General features: G+C 37.8%; 1 protein-coding gene across 1 annotated transcript in view; it reads left to right on the top strand.

The window, feature by feature from the left end:
* Window positions 1–1,797: 1,797 nt before the first annotated feature.
* The window catches only part of LOC136848043 (ras-related C3 botulinum toxin substrate 1), a 124,995-nt gene continuing 102,933 nt past the window's right edge, over window positions 1,798–23,859 (top strand). The window contains exon 1 of the mRNA XM_067120114.1: window positions 1,798–2,003. Within this exon, the coding sequence (XP_066976215.1) occupies window positions 1,969–2,003 (35 nt within the window). The 5' untranslated portion in view covers window positions 1,798–1,968. The remainder of the gene's footprint in view (window positions 2,004–23,859) is intronic.

The raw sequence follows: 23,859 nt of genomic DNA, 5'->3' as shown, positions 1-23,859 counted from the left end.
CACATTATATCTCAAACTTCTTACATAATTACTGTATAATAACTCCTTGATTCCAGGACATTAAGCTTTGTCCCAACATAGTTCCTCATTGGTTGGTATTTTTCTCGGCTAGCACTCTGCTGGGCCCGCGTTCGATTCTCCGACCGGCCAATGAAAAATTAGAGGAATTTATTTCTGTTGATAGACATTCATTTCTCGTTATAATGTGGTTCGGATTCCACAAATAAGCTGCAGGTCCCATTGCTAGGTAACAAATTGGTTCTTAGCCAGGTAAAATAAATTTAATCCTTCGGGCCAGCCCTAGGAGAGCTGTTAATCAGCTCAGTGGTCTGGTTAAACTAAGGTATACTTAACTTTTTTGTCCAAACATATACTGTTTTTCCTCTATCAATAATTCTACTTTACATCTCGGGTGCTAAATAAAATTCCTGCCAGACATTTTCTTGCTAAACTAAGTGATGATATGCATCTGTAATTTTTACTCTCCTCAGTATCAATTCCTTCGATATAAAGGAACAATATTATTCCTCGCAGCCTTTCTGTGAAACCTTTCCCTTATCCAGACCAGCATTACAACACCCGGTCAGTCACTCAGTCTAGTATTTGACCTTGTAACTGTCCCTTTACATTTTCAGTAGTCAGTTCCTCAATCATTCCCAAATTTACCATCACCACTTCCGTTCTGTTACCTTTCAAGTCTCCCTTTCGTATTTCCAATGCCTGAAGTGAATAGCATACAAGAAGACAGCATATTTAAAAAAGAATTAAAGACTTTCCTATTCCGCAGGAGAAAACACTGAAAGACAATTGTAAAATATAAGAAGTACCTTATTTTGAAAACGTACATGGGCCGCCAGAGAGGGAATTATCCCTAAGAAGGGCTGTACATAAAACCAAACAAAGTGAAACAAAGTGATTCCTTTGACAAAGGACAGCATTTCTTCTACAACATAACTAATTCTGAATCCTTTGCTTTAGGACCAGCACTAGAATGCATATATATATATATATATATATATATATATATATATATATATATATATATATACATACATACACAACACACACACACACACATATATATATATATATATATATATATATATATATATATATATATATATATATATATATACATATATATATATATATATATATATATATATATATATATATATATATATATATATATATATATATTATATATATATATATATATATATATATATATATATATATATATTTATATATATATATATATATATATATATATATATTAGCATTAGACAAGACTGATATATATATATATATATATATATATATATATATATATATATATATATATGTATATATATATATATATTAGCATTAGACAAGACTGATATATATATATATATATATATATATATATATATATATATATATATATATATATATATATATATATATAAATTATATATCAGTCTTGTCTAATGCTAATATACTGACGAAGACAACGTCGTCTTGTAAGTCAATAGTACCTTCCGGATAAATGTCTACCTGTTGATTTATGAGCACGAAATAGGGAGAACGGTTCCACTATTTAGCAATAATTACATCTTTTGTACACTTCCTCTGAAAAAACCTGGACCATTTTTGGTGGTGAATCTGGTGTTCTACATTCAACGTTTAATAAATAACAGCTTACAATACTCTTTATACACGAGGAAACAAAACACATTCGGAAAAAAAATATCAATAAATAGGTTGGTGTTGTGAAGCGGTAAGCGCTCGCCTCCATTTATCGCCAGCGAAAAAGGGTCTGGCAACAGTGGTTGTCTGAGATCGTCCATGTTGGTTTGCGAGAGAAGAACCCGCCCAGTGGAAATCTGTAGTTTGTGGGAAGCAAGTGACGGGAGGTTCCCATTTCAGGGTTGTGCAAGTGATTAATATATTTTTTAAACAGCAGTTCGTTGAAAGTTCCGGATTATGCAGGCCATCAAATGTGTCGTCGTGGGCGACGGGTAAGTTTGGACATCACCTGTCATTAGTTTAAGCTATTGGTCTCCTCCCTCCCTCCCCGAAGAGAGGTTAGCCTGACAGCGGATTATTCTCAGCCTGTAAGATATGCGTGCATACCCATTGTTCGGTTGAAAATTAACGCCAGTGGAGCATTTCCAAAGTTAGTTGTTGGATAGTACGAAAACGTACCCGAAAACAGACATACTTAGAACTGCAGATAACTTCTTCAAAGAAGGATACACAGGAAGGACATCCTGTGGCTTGGGGGTCATAGGATAGGATAGGATACGTCGAGAAAATATGAGAACGGTTTAGCAAGTGCCTCCTTATTCATAGTTAATTTCAATAGGCGTTAATAAAAAGCAAGGGTAACTCCTAGCAGCTTTGGCTTTGCTGGGCCAAGGCTACGGTGGGCGTAGCATATTTATACGTAAACCAATTTTATATGCTGTTTTGAGTTTTTGGCGAAATTTTAAAGATAATAATGTAAGTTTAAGAAGGTAGTTCCCTTTCAAGTTACTTAGTAGGCATTAGATACATTTTCAAGGCTGCAACCTGTATTGACATACAGGCTAGGTATAGGCAAGGTTAGCTAGACTAGCCTATTGCCTTTTCAGTAGCCAACCTCGGGACATAAGGGGGAGGGTCACTTTCGGGTATTGGTAATCCTTCAGCTTAGGGGCCCAAATTCACTGTTCCCTTGTGTGTGTGTTTAAAAGTTTTCTTTCCTATTTTCAATTTCTTTCAACAGCTATATAAACAGAAGGTTACAACTAAGCAATAACTCTGCACAAGGTATTACTTTGGAAATTGATTTTTCCTACAGTATTTTGGTTGCTTATTAAGAATTTACTGGTATTTTGTGTCGGTCGACTGTAATTAACTTCTGAAGTTTATGCTGGCCATCGTGGAATGCTCTCGCACATGTGAAGTGTTATAAGAGTGCTTTTGGTAAAAAGTGGAGTTTCCTTCACCAATGGGTCCGGGCTCCCCGACTAAGTAACATGGTCTACAAGGTTAGGTTAGCTTAGGTTAGGGTACGTTAAGGTTAGTATAGCTCCTTTTATAATAGGTTTCCTTAGCCAATCCCTTCTTAAACATATGACTCCCTGATGACTTGCGAATGCGCGAAACCATTCCATACAGCAACATGGCAGTCCGTCTTTCTCCCAATGTTTCCAAAACCCCACGCTTCCAAAGGGTCCCCAACCATGTTGGGTAGATATGAGGTTAATAGTAATTGACTGACGATAATAACAACACCACATCCTTCATTAGCAATAGTAAAAGTACTGTATAGGAAAAATCAGTTTCCAAGGTAATAGGCTGTGCAGAGCTGTTGCTTAGAAATGCCAACAGAAGTAGCCTGTATTTATTAAAGAATGAGCAGTTTATCTGCTTACAGAAGCAGAGATTTATGATTTTATCAAAATTCTATGGGTCTGTGTGCTCTAACACATGTTTTTGTTTATGTTTCCCCTTTATTCCCTTTTTTTTTTTTTTACAATTGCTGCTTCTGTAAGCAGATAAACTGATCATTTTTTTTTTATTGTTTTCCATGATTCAATAAATATTTGATAAATCTGTGTGCTGATCTTGACTTTACGTAATGCAATGAATTTGGACCCCTAAACTGTAGGATTACCTGGGATTTTCTACTCATCATTAGCCTGTTACCTCTTCATCCTTTTTTTATTTTTAATTTATCACAAAGTAGATGTATTCTGCTTAACTGACAGGATATCAGGCTAGTGTAAATAGTAGCCTCACAACAGGTTACAAAATAACAAACAGCTTATCGCCCCTCATACTCTGGGACACATGGGGACTTTCAAAGGTTTAGTGACTGAAAGGGTTAACAGGACATTTATATGCAGAAAACTGGAAACTAATAGGATTTGTACATTACTGACAGTATTTTATTTACATGCAGTCTTATCTTTTAGGTTATTTATGGATATTTGTTTATTGCAAATCGAGGAAAATCATGTTAAAATTGTGAACCTTGGAACACATGGAGTAAAGAGTTTATAAAAGCATTAATAGGGTGGCCTGATCTTCCATTTAGATTAATCATGCTCATTCACAGTTTGACCTGACATTTTTGACAGTTTTTGGAGTCTTGAGATAATTAGGCTTCTGCAGTTTTGTAGGCTTCATTTCTTAAAGCCAAAAAATGTTGCATCACAGAAAAAAATGGTAAATTCTGTGTTCCTCCTTATTTTTTTATTTGCCATGTCACATTACAGTTTGAAATCTTGATACCTTCAGTTCCAGTTTATTATATCCTAGCCAAAATTAGGCCAGATATTTAGTCAAATGATTCTCTTTAAAGGTAGTTTATGAATCATTTTCCAATGTATTGTTCATTTTAGAACGAACTTTTTGTAAGTATAAATTAAGATCATGCAGTTAAAAATCACAATTGTCACTGAACTGTAAGATCAATGGATATTAAAGTATTGTTAATGGATATCTTTAAAATTCAATTACACTAATTTCATATGATTTTCTTTGTGTTTTTTCCTCCAGGTGCCTTAAATAGTCACTTAAGACATAATACACAAGAAATTTTCCTCCCTGGAAAAACACACACACACACACACACACACACACACACACACACACACACACACACACACACACACACACACACACACAGTCATTCCTGAAAGCAATCTCTCATAGCCTTGGTTAGAGTTTTTTTTTTTAAGTGACCCACTTATTAATTTCTAGCCCAAATAGGTTGATAGGTTGATTACTATTTAACACTTACTTTCTCCTCATTTTGTAGAAAAGGTGTTGATATATATATCCCAGCACATAGTCTGTCAAAGCATGGCCCAGAAGAATACCTGCAACTTCTCTGTTTTTAACCTTATCAACACCATACTGTATTTTGTATATCATTGTTATGACATTAGTTCAGTGTCACGTCAGTGCTCAGTGTAGTTGGGATTTTTAACTCGTTTTTACAAAAGGTCTTGAAATCTTGGATTTGAGCCTCTTTATAGAAGTACTGTATACAGCTGTTGCTTTTCTTTACTTTTAGAACTAATGTTATGAATACATTCTCTAGGTCACTAAAAATGACATGGACGTTATCAACATAGTTTTATGGCTAATTCCTCGTTTTTATTGTTTTTAATCAATTCATGGGTAGACTTTTTTCAGTGATTTATTACTAGCACAGAAAAAAAGCAATCAGTAAGGAATATGGATTGTCTGCTCTTCCTTTGATTAGCAATTAGGCCAAATATATATGATAAATGATGCAGAAATAAAAGAGGATGGTAATATTAGATGAAGAGCAGACCTGCTAATTTTTGCTGTTCTTAGAGAATATTTTTTGGTGTAAAAAATTTTTCCTACTACAGTATTGTGAATACTGTAAAGTATTGTTCATAAATAAAAAAGGATATTCATATAGATGTAGATGAAATGTTCTCAGTAATTTGACAGAGTTGTTGAGGTTGCCCTTAATTTTTTGTGTAAAACATATTTTCCCCCTCCCTCTTTTCATCAATAAATGACTCAACAAACCACAGTCTTATTGACCTTAGCAGCATACATACAGTGCTCTGTAAGTTCAACTGGCTGAGCGGAGGTATTTTTTCTGCTTCCATCCAGGCAGTTAATTTTTGCTCCACACATCTGTCCATAAACTGTATGCTTTTGCCATTTAGTGGTGTAAAGTGCTGCATTATTACCGTAATACAATTCAAGTTGTATTTTAATATTTTACCTACATTTTATGTATTAGTTAATTTATCTGTTCTAATAGCTGATCTCTTCCTGTGGTTCCCATTACCTTCTGTTACTTTTTTCAAATGAACACCATATTCTTTGGGAGCTTTAATTCCAAGTCAGTGGCCCCAGTGGGCTTGTTCCATATAAATAGGGTTCATCTTCTGAATAATAATAATAATAATAATAATAATAATAATAATAATAACAACAATAACCTGTTTGCGCTGAAAAAGATGTGGTCAGAGGTGTATTGCAGATATGGGAAGTGCAACTGACAAAGGGATTACTGTATGTACTTAATTTTATAGATGGCAATGATTAATTTACGTAACCCCATCCGTGTCCGACAGTTTTATAGCTATTAGTTTCACTTGACCGAGGTAGTTCAAAATTTGAAATTTGCAGTAATGCACTATTATTTTAGTGTAGGTAACTAGACCCCGCCCACTTTCGGTGAAGAATAGGTACAACAGTGCCGAAAAGCTCAATTCTTTTTTGGCGGTCAACTGAACAAGGTTTGTTTGAGAAGCTCCAATTTGCATTTTGCCGGATGGTTGTATCTTTTGCCTTTGGTGAGGTATTCATTCGTGTTGGTAGCATGCTATTTATTAGCTTAGCTAGTTCCTCATTCAGACTCGTGACTAATTTTGACTTGGTATGTCAGATTCTAGCATGTCTAGTATTAGGTATTGCAGCAAAGGCTGTAATACTAGACTTACTTCTGCTAAGTATGACTCGCACACTTTCTGTTACCATTGTAGAGGGCAAATTTGCTCGTTTGAACTTGAATGTGAAATTTGGTGAATGCAAAGACTGGTATCAGGATAAATGGAAAGTTTTGGAAGCACATCTAGATCGACTCCAGAAAGGCAAACAGAGAAGGGCAGCTGCTAGAGCCGAGGCTAAAGGTTTAACTAGCCAGGTTTCCACTCTGAAATCTGATATTGCTTTTGAACCTGTGCCTTCTATGCCTGTGACTGCTTTCTCCCCTATCACCAGCCTTCCAACATTGCCTCAAACTCAGCTACCTGGCTCCTTCCAAACCCGGTGCCATCGCCATCCTAGAAACTAGAATTGACCAAAAGTTTGGTCTGCTTGTTAACACTGTAGCCCAGATTGGATCCTCAGTTAAGGCCCTTATGGACCAGGTAAGTGTCGGTGCAAGTGCTGTGCAAGTGGAGGAGGTGACTACTCATCCCACCGATGCTGCTAGACAAAGGTCAATGTTAGACCCCCAAACCTGGGAGGAAGCAAACCAGAAGTCTAAGGGAAGTCGGTGGGGTTTGTCCGTGGGTAGTTGCCCCCTCAACTGAGCCTGTTGATTGAACCCACGGCTTGGCGGATCGCCATTGAAAAGGCGTCCGTACAGATGTTCACGCTCTGTCGTCCAACGGTTTGGATAATGTGAGGACGGGGGGTGGAAACACTTTTTGAAAGTATCAAGGCCATTGAAATGGCATGTTCCCTCTGCTGACCGCGCTTCCTTGCTTCCACGTAAGCTTCCTAGGGAACAAAAGCACAGTCCTCTTCCCTGCTGCAGTTTTTGGGTTAGTCCTGAGTGGGTTGTGCATAACACTTCGGTGACGGAGAGCCAGTCTTTGACGCGGCATTCCTCATCCAAGTTGTCCAGGCGCCCAGTGTCTGAACATACAATGTCAAAGTGTTCTGTGTCCAAACGCCCAGTGTCCGAGCGCCCATCTTCCATCCCTGAGCGGGTTGTGCATGACGCTTCTGTGGTGGAGAGCCAGTCTTTGAAGCGGCATTCCTCATCCAAGTTGTCTTAGTGTCCAGCGACCGAGTGTACAGTGTCTGAACGCCCAATGTCCGAGCGTTTAGTGACGAATCGCCCAGTGACCGAGCGATCAGGTTATGAGCACTCATTGTCCGAGCACCCAACTTCTGATCGGTACACAGTGTCTGTACGCCAAGTTTCCGAGCGCCATGTGTCTGTACGCCAAGTTTCCGAGCGCCATGCGTCAGAATTTTTGCCTTCGGTACGCTCAGCACCAGTAGCCAAGAGTTTGGCGCCAACTCCTGCCGTCACGGATCCTTTGTTGGAACCTATCCAACATCAGTTGGATAGTATCCTTGGCCTTTTACAGAAGCAACCTTCTGCTACACAGGATCAGGCAGACTTAGCTCCTCCCATTTCATCCAATGAAGAAGCCAATGAATAAGCCATTAAGCAAGAACATCTTACGGCAGCGTATGCAGCGCTCGTGAGGTACTTCCTCTTCTGTTATCCAACTTTCTTCTTTCTAAGGGCCCCATCATCACCTGGTTTGGCCTTCATGATGAGACAGCCGGTAGAGGCGTCCAGACTACCGAAGATGGTTATCTCCTCATCCTCTAGGAAAGCTTTAGCGGGCATCGACAGTTGGTTAGCAGAAAAGAGGGAGTTTGGTAATGCTGTTTTCAATGCACTTTTACCTCAGAAGAGAAGCCTTCTAAAGCAGCCTCACTTCCATCGCTTCCATCTGGGCATATCCACTCTTGTTCTGGCAGGTTTCAGACTGTCAGGGAACTTGTCAGAGTGAAGGGATATTCAAGAAAAGCTGCAAAAGCAATCGCCCAGTGCAGACATTAGTCTTCCGCTAATGTTTACCAGGCGAAGTGGACAGTTTTTTGTGACTGGTGCCCAGGACATGACATATCATCTTCTAAAACCTCTGTAGCACAGATTGCTGATTTTTTAATGTTTCTGAGATCATCTTGAGGCTTGGCCACCTCTACAATCAGAGGTTATAGATCTACAATAAACACTGTGTTTAGACAAGGTCTCGATTTGCCTGCTAATCAAGACATAAGCAATCTAATTAAGTCCCTAGACATATCCACGCAAGAGAAGTCTACATCAGTCACCTGGAATCTAGATATTGTCCTCAAATGGCTCTCCGACCCTCCATTTGAGCCCCTTCACTTTTTATTGTTGAGGAATATAACCAGAAGACTCTTTAGTTTCTTAGCTACAGCAAAGAGGATCAGCAAATTACATGCCTTCAGTAAGCTAGTGGACTTTTTGCAGGGAGATGCAGTCTGTTCATTCACACTTGGATTCCTAACAAGAACGAAACCCCATCCAACCCCTGGCCTCGTTCGTTCACGATCAAGAGTTTGTTAAATATCCCTGGACCAGCAGACCAGGTGAGAGCTCTTTGCCCAGTTAGAACACTAAGTACTGCTTGGATAGGACCAAAGGGAGTAAAGGTTGTCAGAATCTATGTTTTTCAGTGAAGAACCCCTTACGACTGTTATCTAAGAACACCTTGGCCTTCTTTTTAAAGAGTGTTATTTCCAAGTCACACTCGAAAATTCAAGAAGACAATCTTACTGTTTTTGAAGTCAAAGCTCATAAGATTAGAGCAGTCGCCACTTCGTTGTTTTTTAAGAAGAACTTGTCACTCCCCACGATTCTTCAGTCAGCCTACTGGAAGTCAAAGTCAGTTTTCGCTTCCCATTACTTGTGCGATGTGGCGACAATCTATAATAACTGCAGTGCATTAAGCCCATTGGCTGTGGTTGGCATGGTATTGGGGGAAGAAGGATAGGGGTTATTCCTTTCAATCCTCAGTCTCCTCAACTTGTTGAAGGATAGCTTTACTGCCGCGTCACTACAGGTTGAGATGAGCGCCAACCAGAGACAGTATCTTCCAGCTGCAGCTCTCTCACCAGGTAAAGTTACAACAAGCATTACACCTCCTTTACTAAGAGTTTTTGGGTAGAACGTGTCTGTGCATCCCACCCGCTGTCAATGTGGGATTCAGCTATGTAGTTACTTGGTAAGTTACCTGTATAAAAATTACATTATGATAAAATAAAATTACTTTATGATAAAATAAAGTTTTATATATAGCCCTCCCACCTCCCCTCTCATGGACATAGGCCTCAAACAAATTGAGCTCTTCAGCACTGCTGTACCTGTTCCCCGAAAGTGGGCGGGGTCTAGTTACCTACACTAAAACAATAGTGTTACTGCGAGTTTCAAATTTTGAACTGCCATAGTTAAGTGAAACTAATAGCTATGCGGTTACTTGGTAAGTATATATAAAACTTTATTTTATCATAAAATTTTTATTTTTGGGGAATCCCAACGAGAAAACTTGGGTTTTTGTTTGGTAAAAACAATTTTGGGATAAATCTTAACAATTGTTAAAGTTAGCTTACATCTTTGCACTGTTAGGTGGGATTGGCATTCAAATTTAAAGAATAATGCTAGGCTGACCCAGATGGTCTGTCTGCAATTGTGTTCTTCCCACCAGGTAGCGATGGAATGTTACATTTTTGTCAGAATTCTTTATACAGTACTGTCCTTGTGCATATATTGTGAATTGGATGTAACAATTAGTGACTATTGCTTGCTGCTTCTCCCATACAATAATGTTCTTGTTTTCTGTTTTGCATTATAACCAACTCATCAGGAAAGGGCAAATCTTGTCAGAATGGTCTCTTCATCCACAAGTATGTCAGAAGTTGCAGAACCTTTGGCAAGCCCCGACCATTGATTTGTTTGCTAAATTTGCAAAACTCCCAGTTTACTGCACTCAATACCAGGATGTCTGGCATGGATAACAATGCTTTTCTCCTAGAGTGGTTGAATCTATACCCTTATGCTTTTCCTCCATTTTTTTTTATTTTATTTAAATTATATTTTTTTCAATGACAATCATGTACAGTAGTGTACTTTTAAGTTAAATTATATAGCTAGCGAATAAGGTATTCACATAGTGAAAAACTGATTCTTTTCAAAAATAAAATTCACAAAACTGAGACAAACATGATTGCAGCTGACGAAAGACCAAAGATAATATTGAAGGCAAAATTGTACTGATAATCTGCTGCTGTTGTTATAACAAAAACTCTATTGAACCAGTTGGTGGCTCTTTTATTTTGTAACTTTTTTTATGACCCATACTGTAAAAGCATTTTTCAACAGCTAGCTTACTTCTTGGCATGTTTCGTAGGTAACACACAGTATCCAGCAAAGTTGATATGGATATGATATTCAAGTGCAGTAAATTGATCTTGGTGAGATCCACAAGAGTGGCAGTTGTGACTTCCTACTAACAAAGTATGTTGGGAGAGAGACTAGTTTTCCCTCCATATGTCTTGTAGGGTGTCAGACACTCTTACCTTGGCACTGCAGTGCCTGCACAGTTAAAGGATTTCAGGCAGACTTGTTACATAGGTAGACCATCAGGCATAATGTGAGTTATTTTCAGTTATGTGTGCCATGCTTGCCTTATCATGGTAGCTGCAGGTTGAATTGATATCAGTCTAACTTTCCTTTGTTTTATTTGATCAGACTTTTGAGAACGGGAAATTGTCACTAAACGGTATGGGAGATAATCTATTTTCTCACATTTGGGTAGTAATGTTGGGTTATACTGTATATAATTTCATTTTCCACAGTTTTTAAGGGTGAGCTTATGCTACCACTTTGCCTGCCTTACCTTGAAAAACAAATCTATTTTGATGGTTTATGTTGGCAAATTGTAAAATATTCTACTCTTTATTTATGCATTAACATCTTGCAACAACCATGTGTCAGCTGATTTCTCTAGATAGCATTGTGTCTTCCATCACGTAAAACTGATATACAGTAGTATTATATTTGGGTAAATCGATCAGAGTGAGTTAACCTGGAGGCCTTATTTTGTTTTTAGTTGTGTGTGTCATGCTTGCCTTGCAACAATTATTTCTTAGTGCAACTACGAGGTTTTCCTCCTGTTACTGTATGCCTTATAAACATTGTTATTCTCAGTTTCCCTTACAACACTAAATGATGTCATGGGCCCCAGAGCTGGCCTTTGACCTAAAATTTATGTTCCATCACTCTTTATGTTTGCCTTGTCAAGGCAGTTTCATTACACAGGCAAAGGGGTGTCAGTGAGATTTGTATGAAGGTCAACCAACATACATAGATGTGCACGAACAAGTATTGCAGTTTTGTCTGTCTGTCATAACACTTATACTTCTTTACAGTATTTTTAGTCTTATTAGACTTGGGACTAGATGAAATGGTGGAAAGAAATACTGCAGACTTTTAACCAAAAACACCTTGTTGGGAGAAAGTTGCAAGAACCATAATTGTATCTTCTTCAGCATTACATCACTTGGAATGCTCTAAGAAAGAAGTTGGTAGGTTGATGGTAGGAGACACTTATTGCTTTAACAATAGCTACTCTTGGAATAATTGTTTAGTAGTGCTTGACTGGAGCAAGCTAGGAAGTGTCGCTATTTAGTAATGAGTATGGCATTGGGTGATAGTAGGGTCTACTTGCTTCTGTGAATTTCTCTCTTCTCTTGTATTGTAGTAGCTTTGTTTCAGCTTTGTTCATCATCATTCTAACAGGAACTTGACTATTGTGGTATCTCTCCCTCCTTGCCTCACCAGCAGTGAGTGTATGCATTTAATCCTCATTCCCAAAGGGCCTGAGTTTATGTTCACATTATAAGCAGTCACTGTTGCCAGAAAACAGATGCTGAGGAGGAAGCCATTGGCTGTACTGTATCTATTTTCAGGTGGTACTGTGTGTCTATTTTCAGGTGGTACTGTGTGATTATAATGTGTACAGTCACATTACCTTTAAACTCGTTTCACAGTATAGAACTGCTTTACCTTATACTTTATATCCTTTGTGGTTGGATTCTTTGTTGTGACTTAAATTGTCCCCGGTATGTCATATGTAAAAAAAATCTCTATGAAGATAAAATCTGAGTTGAAAAGTTATTGATATTTTAGTGGTAATGTCATATGTATTGCATTTTTGCAGATACAGACTAGTTTTAATTTTTACTCAAAACTGTTTACTTAATTCATTAAAAGTTTATTGGTAGAGTTTGGTACAAGCAAAAGCATATAATATTGTAGACTGATGACAGGTATTTGTAAATAGTTAGACAACTCAGTTCCCCCAAAGAGATTATTAAGAGATTCTATTGTACTGTACTTGGCTTTTTGTAGCCTTACTGCTGCTATGTCTAATGGTGTGCCAGGTACACTTCAGTTGCAACAAGTTTCTTTCAAATTGCTTCTTGACAAGAACTTAGTGTTGCCTACTACCTCAAACCTAATGGTGACACATTATGTGCCAACTAACCTGATTATCTCTACTATCATAGTATCCCTTCTGACTTATCAACTTATTTTCCTTCTAATTTCCAGTTTCTTCAATTTATTTAAAATGTAGTTTGCTCCATAAAGAGAGCATTGATTTTTTTTACAGATGCTCTAGTATTGTCAGACTTCTTATAGGGCATTGATTACATCACATTAAACAAATTATGGAAGCAGTGAATGCAGCATAGTTAAGTTTTAGAAAAACAACTATTAATTACAATTGAAAGTGGTAGTGAAATTGATTTTGTACCTGCCCAATCACTCCATCTCACATGAGATGTTTATACATTGTGTATTGTAGATAGGCAATAGCGATAGATGTTTGGGTCGTAGATAAACAACAATGGCTGATGGTAGACGAGGTTTTGAAAAAAAAAGGGAATCCGCAAAATTGGGTAAAAAATCTACTGTGTATGATTCAATCACTTCATCGTAGCCTACATGAGCTGCCCTCATGTAGGCAGGTCACGTACAGTGTACAGTATTTATATTTGCAGTGTAGCTGCTCATATTATAGGTGGTCGAATGAGTTGTAAGCCAGTATCACTGTTCAGTCTGTTGTGTAAGTGAACCAGAACATTTTGGGTTCCCAAGGTCTAGGAATTTGCAGCAGAGACAAACAAATTGTATGGTGCTTGAAGGTGGTATACTGCATTTCTTTCAGAGCAAAGCAGCTTTTCTTAGAAAATGCTCAAGAGGTTGTTCTACAGCTTTACTGTAAAGGAAATGAAACCTCTGGTATCTGGCATTGTGATAATGAAGCATTTTGAGAAAATTGAGGGGTCTGGAACACATTGAAACAAGAAGTATGCAATGAATGTGGTGCTGGCACTAAAGTCAATAGTTCAGGTTCTTAACAAATAGTCTTCTTAATAATGCTTGGAATCATAAGTCTCAGAAGAACAATTTTGACTCAGAGGTTAAGGCGCTGTAGTGTAGCAGATATCTAGATAGAGGATATCCTATGTTAGCGACAAAAAGATATGAAGCATGTGATTTTATCATTGGTATTATTATCGTTGTCTCTAGATCTAAAACCCTCTAGGAGCATTTCATAGCTTTCTGGCGACATTAGAGGTGTGGTTTAGTATTTTAATTACTAAAAGAAGCAGCAACAAGTAGAAGTGAATCACACCCTGGGTGTGGGGAAGGGGTTGGCAGTTGGGGAGATGGCGTGAGATGAGCTAGAAAGCAAAGCCTTGGTTTTGCTAGAATCAGTGCCTGCTGGTTTTCTATACCCTATATTAAGGTCTGTTGCTACTGTAATGTGTTTTATTCACATAAGGGAAGTAGGTAATACAGTAGCTATAATAGAGAGGTGTATCATTTGCAAACTGTACACTAAGTATGGTTTTCACTTTGTGTTATGTAATACTACACCTCCATTAAACTTTGTATTGCAGCTGCTTTTTTTCCCAGTTTTGGTATGGGGTAAGCACGGTGCCTTCTTTTTTGAAGGACCTCTATGAAGCTGCTGCTCTAACCGACTTGGCCATCGAGGCTCGCAGTGTAGTAGTAGAATATAGGACTGAATTCTGGTAAAATCAAGGTTTTACTCTCTAGCCCATCTCATACCCTGTCTATTTGCTGAGACTAAGGACATGAAGCTTCTGTTCTGTGGAAGCTTGCTTTTAAAATTTATTGCTGTATGTACATGTTTTTCTCATGTCAGTCCTTATTCGGTTTGAATAATTTACTATAATAAAACTAATAATTGCAGTACAGTTACAGAAGTAGGTTTTTTTTTTCAGGTTTACTATTTGTCAGGCGATTTTCTTGCTCCGATATTTAGTCATTTGAGTGCTCTTGTGCATACTCTGTTGATCAACTCATAAATCATCCATATGATGAAACGAATAAAAAAAGACTGAAGCATGAATCCAGAAAGCAAAAAGAAAATTAGTATATATCTGCAGCATGGACGAAAGAGTGAGAGGGTTAGACAACGGGTAAATAAAACATGTCCCATTTGTAGAGAGAGCAGACATAAACGATGGGAGCATAAGTCTTGTAATACTATGTGCAGCAGAAACCTGGCCACTGACAAGGGAACTGAGGTTCTGGAAAGGTGTTACCATAGTTGAATTGACTCCATGGGAAGTCATAAGAGGAACATATGTTGCAACATTTTGTTTATTGTTATACGAAGTTGCTGGAACTGTTTTTTTTTTTTTTGCCATACCTACAGGATGTTTTATTTATTGTTTCTCTTTCTGATATAGTGGTATATTGTTTGATAATAAATGTGAATTTCATACGTAGTCTCTCTCTCTCTCTCTCTCTCTCTCTCTCTCTCTCTCTCTCTCTCTCTCTCTCTCTCTCTCTCTCTCTCTCTCTCTCGTTTTTAAACAGAAAATCATGGTATATGTTGTTTCCAGTTTTGGTGTAGAGATTTTAAAGTAGTAAGTATGAACCATTCAGAACTAGCTTGTAAGAAGAAATTCGATATCATCTGACAGGGAGGGAGGGTGGGTTATGTTGCGAGGTGATCACTTCTCTTGGCTCTGTGCCATCAACTCTTGCCTCTGGATTTTTTGGCTTTCCGTCAGGTGACCTGAAAGCTCTCTCTCTCTCTCTCTCTCTCTCTCTCTCTCTCTCTCTCTCTCTCTCTCTCTCTCTCTCTCTGCATCCTGCATCGTGTTTAATGATGGTGTTTTTGGAGGCGTAAGTGACGACTTTGCAGATAATCAACTTTCAGAGTTGTTTTGTCAGCAGTGTTGAAGAAAAAACAACGACCAAAGCTGCTCCTATTTCTCCATCTTAGCTCCTGAAGTCGTTGGTCAGCAGTTCAGGCTTTTATTTATTTATTTTTTTTTTCATTGAGGTGGTTAGGGGTATGTAGTTTTGCTGAGGATAAAATCACATGACTTTATTTAACGAAGCATTTTTACTGGCCGAAGGGTTTTGAGAAGGTTTAGCTCCGGGGGATTTGGAAGAATGCCTGAACTTAATAAAGTTTCAAACTTTGAAATATGATTTGCTGATCTCGACTTGTAAGCAGTAATAGGGATGAGATTGTTGGAGGATTTTCCAAGGTGTTTTCCTCAAGATTTGAAGTTATTACTCGGATGTTTTAATGGATGAAGCGTTTATGTCATATACATCTACTATATTGTACTACTCATAATTTTGTCTCAATGTTATAGACTTAGTTGGAAGTTAATTTCACTTTAATTTTAGTTCTCGACAGATATAATGCTTGGAGTTTTTAGTATCACTAGGAATTGTTGTTTAATGAGGTGGTTTTGAGGCTTGTACTTCGTTCGCTTGTTATAAGTGCCAGTTGGCTCTGTATGTTTGTATAGTTGTCTACTTTGTTGGACGAATTAGATACTTGCATGAAGTAAGTGATTGATTTCAGAATCGTAGGTAGACCTTTGATGTTTAACTCTTTTCATTAAAAAAATATTTTATATATAATCAGTGTGTGTGTGATAAAAGTTCATAAATGGCTGTGTTTCAAACATACCAGTTGGCTGTCGTGGTGGAGCTGGGTTGATACCAAGTACAAAAACCATGCATTCAACAGCATATGTACGGCTAAGTCATCAACTTATACCTCTCTTGGCAGCCGAATGGTTAATGTCTCTGAAAGTCGTTGATCTTCACTGTGGGGCGTTCGAATCTCCCAGGTACCGAATCATTTATTAGTTATAAATTCCCTGGGTGGATTGGGTATTGAAAAACCTTTCTAGGATATTAAACAACATTTGTAGCTTAATGTTTGTGAATATAAACAAAATTCACGGTGTAAGCGGTTAAAATTCGCAGATAGTAGTGTGTTTCAAACGTACCATTGTGGTATCTTGATGGTGGGCTGATGTCAATTGTAAGTACAAAAACCTTCATTCGAAGGGCATATGTAAGGCAGAGTCTATATCAGTGTATACTTAGAATCTCTCTCTCTCTCTCTCTCTCTCTCTCTCTCTCTCTCTCTCTCTCTCTCTCTCTCTCTCTCTCTCTCTCAGGGGCCCAGCTGACATCGCGCACTACTCGGGTTGTGCGAAGGACGTGTTATCTTACTTAAGAAGTTTCAATTTACTTTATCCCCGAGTCGTTTGATTTGCCCTTTTAGTCTTTCACTGAATTCTAACCCCCAAAAATCTGTACTTGATATCAGTGTTTGTGGGATAAAGCTGGAATTAAGGTTCTCTGTATCTAAAGGCTGTGACTGAGTCGGCAAAACCTGATATACAACAGTTTTCATTTTGAAGGATTCAACAGCATTAATTCTTTTTCCTCCATTTAGTGTTATTTTATGCTCATGCCTTGTCCTCATTAATTCATCTTTCTTAGATTGATTTTGAGTCCCATCTCAGTAGATATATGATACAATATGTTTAGTAAGTTTTGCCAATCTCGTGGTGTTTCGCTGACTAAAACCGCATCATCAGCACATTCTGAGTCTGTTAAATTTCTGTCGGTACTCAAATGTAAGTTTCTCTTCCTTCTCCGACTAATTTTTCGCCAAAAATGCCATGAGAAGGGCAAGAGGCAAAGGTGAATAACATTCCCTTGTAGCACCCCATTGTTTACTGCGAATTCGATCTATAAGACGTCATCAACAATAATTTTTGTATCTACTTCCATTGATAATTAAAGTAAGCTTTATATATTTCATGGAAACACCATAGTGACGTCAGACCTTCCGTAATAGTGGTTGGTGGTTGCTGTCAAATTCCTTCTTGTATTCAACAGAAAACAATCATTAAAACCGAACAAAGTGCAATGCCTCTGCAGTCATCACACATTCAGTCAGGTCACCTTTCTTTTGTAGCTTAGGTATGACTTCCAGTTCCTGATCATCGTTGTTTCCTCACTCCGTATTCTGCGAAACTTTCTTGTTAATATACAGGGTGTCATTCAGTTTCGGCTAAAATCATCACTGCATTGATTCAGTCGTAACCTGAATGTTTTCCATCTTCTGAGTTTATTTGTTATTGATTGAACTTCAAAACCTGCGAATTCATTCGTAAGCTGATTTGGGTTTTCATCAGCTTCTGGTATATCAGTCAGATTATCCTCCTCACATCTCTTACTTCTACTTCTTCTTCTTCTTCTTCTTCTTCTTCTTCTAACATGCTTTTTTTCCCATTTGTATGGGGTAAGCACGATGCCTTCTTTTGAAGGGCTTTGATTTGGCTTTGGGGTAGACTTTGTAGTCTCGATCGGCTGCCCCATGACCACAAAAATGTTAGGTCCTGAGTTATCTTTCTTCTGTTGTTAATGACCCATCCCTCTTTTGGGCAGGTATGTTCCTCCTTTTATTTCCTCCCATGGTTATTTTGTAACAGTTCCGTTGGCTACCTCAACGCCAATGCCACTCCTTGAACAGTACGTGGTATTGACATCATCATCGTCATCAGTTTGTTTGTCCAAATATTTTCTCTCGTCTGTTTTTGATCTTCGTAGAACTGTACTATACAAACTCGAGTACTTAGTCCTTTCTACTGTGCGTTCTTCGTCTCCCCCCTGAAAATTGTTTATTTGTACATTATGCTTTTGTGTATTTTTTATTCTGTATTTGGTGTAATCCGATATCCAAGGTTTCTGTCGTTATTCCCATGTTCTTGTATTTCTCATCCAGCAGATTAATGTACATCCTCATCAATTGTCTGCTGCTCCTCACATTTGGTGTCTAAAACTGCAGATCTATGTCGACGCGCGCGCGCACGCTTTTATGTAAAGTGGCGACTGTGGCACTGCACGCACCTATCTTCTGAAAGCACCTTTAATTTTTGTAAATGTTCCTGTTTTGATTTTTTGATGGAAACATTTTTAACCCACTTCATTTTCATGGGCGGTGGCTTCATTGTTGGCACAGGCTTTCCTGAGCGCAGAATGAGACGTGCTTGAAATGTAATGGTATGCAAAGTGAAAAATGAAGTTCTCAGTATAACGTTTACGATTGAGTCTTGCTTCATTGTCGCTGTTATTGGCAGAATTGGTCGTTACTGGTGGTATTATTCGTTGTCGTAATCCAGAGTTTTTGTTTTTAATTGCATTCTTTCAGCCTGATTTTTTTTTTCTGGTGGAATTGCTTTCACGAAGCGTTGACAAAAGAAGGCCAGAGAGCGTTAAGCCTAATCCGCGCGCTTTCTCTAACAAAGGCGGCTCCTTTCTTCATAATGGGTTGTAGTTTGTAGGAGTCTTATATATGCCTCTTATATGACGGTGCTGGTTAAAGGTGGCCTACGAATAAGATATCGTAGTGAAATTTATATTAAAAGATTTGTTCTTCTTTTGCAGCATAAAAGCTGCTTCATTCCAAGTTTCCAGATAATCTGATGAGCATGATATCCCATGATGCACAGATATGCCCATTTTATACAATTCTACACCATATTTCCCTTTTTTAAAATTTTTAGACGATGGAAAGATTTTTCTGTGAAATATGACATATAGAGTGTGATACCTCCATTTTATCGGATTGTAGTATTATTCTAATGAAAGAATTCCATAAGATTTTGAAAAGAAAGTTGATGGAAATTTTGAGCGTTACAGTGCTAAAGGAAGTTTTTGAAGTTCCTAAGCCATCGGGGAAGTTTTTAGTGATTATGTCATCAGTTGGTTTTTTTTTTTGCAACCGGGGGTGCAAGTATTGATTCTGTGGGTATTGCGTGCCCAAGTTTGTTACTGGTTATTACTACCATCCGAGGCTTAACGGTAAAGATATTTTGTACTGGTATAGACCCTGGCATTGGAAGAAAGGGGTCGTGGTGTTTGTGTGTTTGACGTTACTTCGAGACCGGCCCACATGGACCTAATGAACTGTGGTCCAGAGACAAGCTTCGAAGTTGACCGAGCTACCGCGGATGCCAAAATCAGATCAGAAGAGGATCTTTGTTTGGCGAAAAGATAACGTGGGAGGGACCACATGAGCCCGAGAGAATGCTTGTATTTCGGTTTACAATATGGGTCAGTCGTCTGGAGCTTTACTAAATCGGGCGGTTAATTCAAGGGGAAGCGAAAGAGAAGAGATATATTTTCTGGGACAAGGTCAAAGAAAGCCCTTTGCAACAGCCACGTAAGAAGTGTACTTGGTGGTCGGTGCCAAGTGAGATCTGATGCAACCTTTGCTCATTTTATACACTAATGCTTAAGATGATTATCCTTGTATTTATTTATTTATTAATTGATTTGTCTATTTTTGTTTGTTTTTATTTTTTCTGTTGTTTCCTCAGTGCACATAATAATATACAGCGAGAGCTGTTAATCAGCTCAGTGGTCTAGTTAAACTAAGGTATACTTAACTTTTTTTTCCACGTTAATTATCTTTATTGTCTTGTATATTGTGAATGGGAGTGTTGAATTAGATATAAAGTTTATCACCTATTGTCTTGTATATTGTGAATGAGAGTGTTGAATTGGATATAAAGTTTATCACCAAATCGATGGGTGTAAATTTCTCATGTCGCAAAGTCTCGTTGCTTTCAATACACTCATTGTATCCTGTATTTTCCACGAGTAAGGAAAAATATCCCGTCAGGAAGTAAGATTGAGCGTAATAAGATCGTCTCATAAATTGGAGTTGGTGGATTTTGTGGCCAAGGTAAACTCGATACGAGAGAGAGAGAGAGAGAGAGAGAGAGAGAGAGAGAGAGAGAGAGAGAGAGAGAGAGAGAGAGAGAGATATGCTTGAGGTGTTCTTGGTTGCCTCGCTCCGATAAATAAGCTGTATTTTGTAATCCCTTGTCCTCACTCTTTAAAACTGATGGTATGATAAATCGTTTCTATAACATTCACTGCTTGTTTGCAGTTAACATTTACAGATCACACGGCTATACTTTTTTGTACGCGTGTGAACAATTACTGTAACGCAGTGCAACATTAAGTACACAGGATATTGGTTACCTTTAGATTATTAAGTTTTTTCCAGTTTTCCCAGTGGAGCAGCCTATTCCTCTCTCCTTCATCACTGTCCCGTCCAGTATGTGAGCGCGCATGCGTGCTGCGCCACCTTTACTCGCCCGCATATCATTGCCACTTGGCTCCGATCCCTGTTTACCTTAAACTTCTTCCCATTCCATTCAGTTTTCTACTCTCGGCTTGTGCACCCATTCATTCCTTTTCTTTTCCTTTTTTGTCACGCCCCCTCCTGTCATCTTTCCATGCACCGTCCACTCATTAAAGAGCTTTTGCCACCAAACTGAAGTGATTGTGTTGTATTACGTGACTGTTTTTTGATAAAGTAATTTCCCTAAGTGTATGATGAATGTGTATTTATTTTTGTTTTTTAAAATATATAAGTTTTGTACGAATTACATTATATCATGCAGTCTTTTTCCGCGAGCGTTTTATCAACGCGTGTATACAAGATTTTGTTTCTTAGAATACGTGAACTGCGTACTCTTCTGAGTACAATTGTGTTCGTGTGTGTATGTGTGTTTGTGAGAGAGAGAGTCATGCGCCAGAGTACTCCAAAGACTACATATATAATTAGCTGAATGTCTTAATCCAATTTTGTTTGTTGATTGACTGTGGGTTTTGACGAGGATCCATCTTTTAGATTTTTTCCTGTTGCTTATTTTCGTACTCGTATTTCTATTTGGTTATCCCAGATGCGATCAAGTCTTTCTTTTCGAATTGCTCTAGAAGCTTTATTTATTTTTACTTTAAGGATTAGTATTCGAGAAATCTAGTCAAGATTATTTTATCGACACATGGTTTAGTATTTAGTTTACAGCAATTGACGTTGAGTGAGGTGCAGATTCTTGTTTTTGTATGAGTTTACTTGTGTATAGTTGCTGCTTGCAATAAAATTAATATTCTTATCCTTTAATTTTATTAATTATCTCTTTAGAGTCTAGTTGAAATAGGATTTGCTAAAACACCTACGCCATGTATAGTACTCTAGAGAACTTCTATATGTATTTACGAAAAGACTTGCTTTGGCAAAGGTATCTTTTTTTTTTATTTTTTTATGTTTATGATAGCTTCGACACAATTTGTCATGTCTTTTAACACTCGGGTAAGATTAATGGTTAGTATGCGAGCGTCAAGTACTTGAGGCCGTTGATGACCTTACTTCTATTTCCTGTTCAACTGGGAAAACCCCTCAAGTAGTCGAGCTGTACTATGTTGCATAAACATTAGAAAACGTGAAGCGAGGTTTTATGAAACTTAGTGTATGCGTGTTAATGTGATCAGTATTTTAGATTTTCTGGCTTTTTGTTTGCCATTAATGTACCCATGCCAGGTAAAGCTAGTTTTCTGGCAGTGTTAGATGGTACGCCTTGGACTGGCTGTGGAAATGAAAGCTTGGATTTGAAGGCAACACCAGGTATGGTAAAATACATTGGCACTGCGTCACCTTGTGGGCCCAGTGCCCCGACCTTTACAATTAAAGACAATCCCATCCATCCATGTATCCGTTTGTGAGTGGATGGGAGGATAGTGCTAGGTTGGTTAAACTACAAAGTTTGTTTTGCTTTGGTTCAGTCTCACGATTACTTGTAAATGAATGTCCTGCTTACGAACTGATCTAGATTTCTTGTTCATTCAGGCAACAGTATTATACTGTACCTCGAGAAGTGAATAACTCCAACAGGAGTTAACTTTGTCACTGTATGTTGTGTATGTTAGTTACGACACCAAAAGTAATGGCACTATTAAAAACAAAAAACAAGGAGGTCACTTTGGAACATGAGACAAGATACTGTACGTCTGTCTTAACTATGAGCCCCATCGACAGATGTTGCTGGGGATCATATATATATATATATATATATATATATATATATATATATATATATATATATATATATATATATATTATATTATATACGTGTGTGTTTTGTATATATTTATATATATAAATTATATATACATAAATATATGTATAAATATGTATATATTAGAGAGAGAGAGAGAGACCATGATGAACCCAATTATTGGTAGCAATGGAATCATTGAAAAAGTCGTGACAATGTATGTGACTTTTAGAGCTATGAAGCTCCAAAAGTCAAGGTTGTGTTTCCTGTAGGCAAACTATCTAAGATGAGGTATATAGATTCGAGATCCTTACGTAAGCGCTTACATGTCCTTTTTCAGCAAAGTAGAGAGCACTGAAGGGTTGAAAATTGCTATAGGGCCTAATTGTTGCACTCAGCCCTTACACAACCTTTTGGAATGTACCATGTTATGTAACATGTTTATCGGAAATGACACTTTACCTGGAAAAGAAAAGTCACGTTTGTGGTGTTTTAACGAGATACGTGAGTTTTTTTTATAAAGAATTTGTGATTTTTTTTTTTTGCATTATTATTGTCTAAATTTTCTTGGCCTTTTAATGCCCCTCGAGCGTACAGGAAACGGGGTAAAATTAGTCTCTGTTGACATGTATCAGGAACTAGCTCTGCCTTGTATATTTGGTTGGGTAACTTTCCCCGTATAGCTAATAAAGAAAGAATAGTTGTTGCTTGGGACAAGGAGGGGGAGAGGGGTGACGACTTTACCTTGAACCTCCAAAGTTTGGACACAATTACTCTTTTCAGTCTTGTTTTCGGTTTTTTTGATTACGGCAAAACATAAACATTTTCCTTATAAAAACATTCAGTAAAGTTCTTTTAGGTAAGCCAAGTACGATTGTGTCCATTATATTAAACGTAATATGTTTATCATGCAATGTTTCATCTCGTGAACCACCAAACCTTGGTGGGGCGTTATGGTCTCTTTTGAAAGCTTACTTTTGGACCAAGTATGATTCGGGGACTGAAATAATTTTTGGATTTCTTTTAGCTTCATAATCGTGTTCGGTTACTATCCTACCCAGTGTCTTTCCAGAAACACACAGGAACTTAGGATTGTTTGGAAATCTATTTGAGCAAGTAAAAGATATCCCTTGGTTTTGGTTATAACCCCACCTACCCCCTTGTTCAAGAAGTCTTCATGTTACGGTTTCAGAACAAGTGCTGTACGCAATAAGTATATGCCCATTACCTCAGGATTTCATCGGGAGACTGAATTCTTCGCGCTAATGTTCAGTT

Source organism: Macrobrachium rosenbergii, chromosome 18, assembly GCF_040412425.1.
Source record: "Macrobrachium rosenbergii isolate ZJJX-2024 chromosome 18, ASM4041242v1, whole genome shotgun sequence".
NCBI classification, from domain to species: Eukaryota; Metazoa; Arthropoda; class Malacostraca; order Decapoda; family Palaemonidae; genus Macrobrachium; species Macrobrachium rosenbergii.
This window is presented reverse-complemented; position numbering and strand designations above follow the sequence as displayed.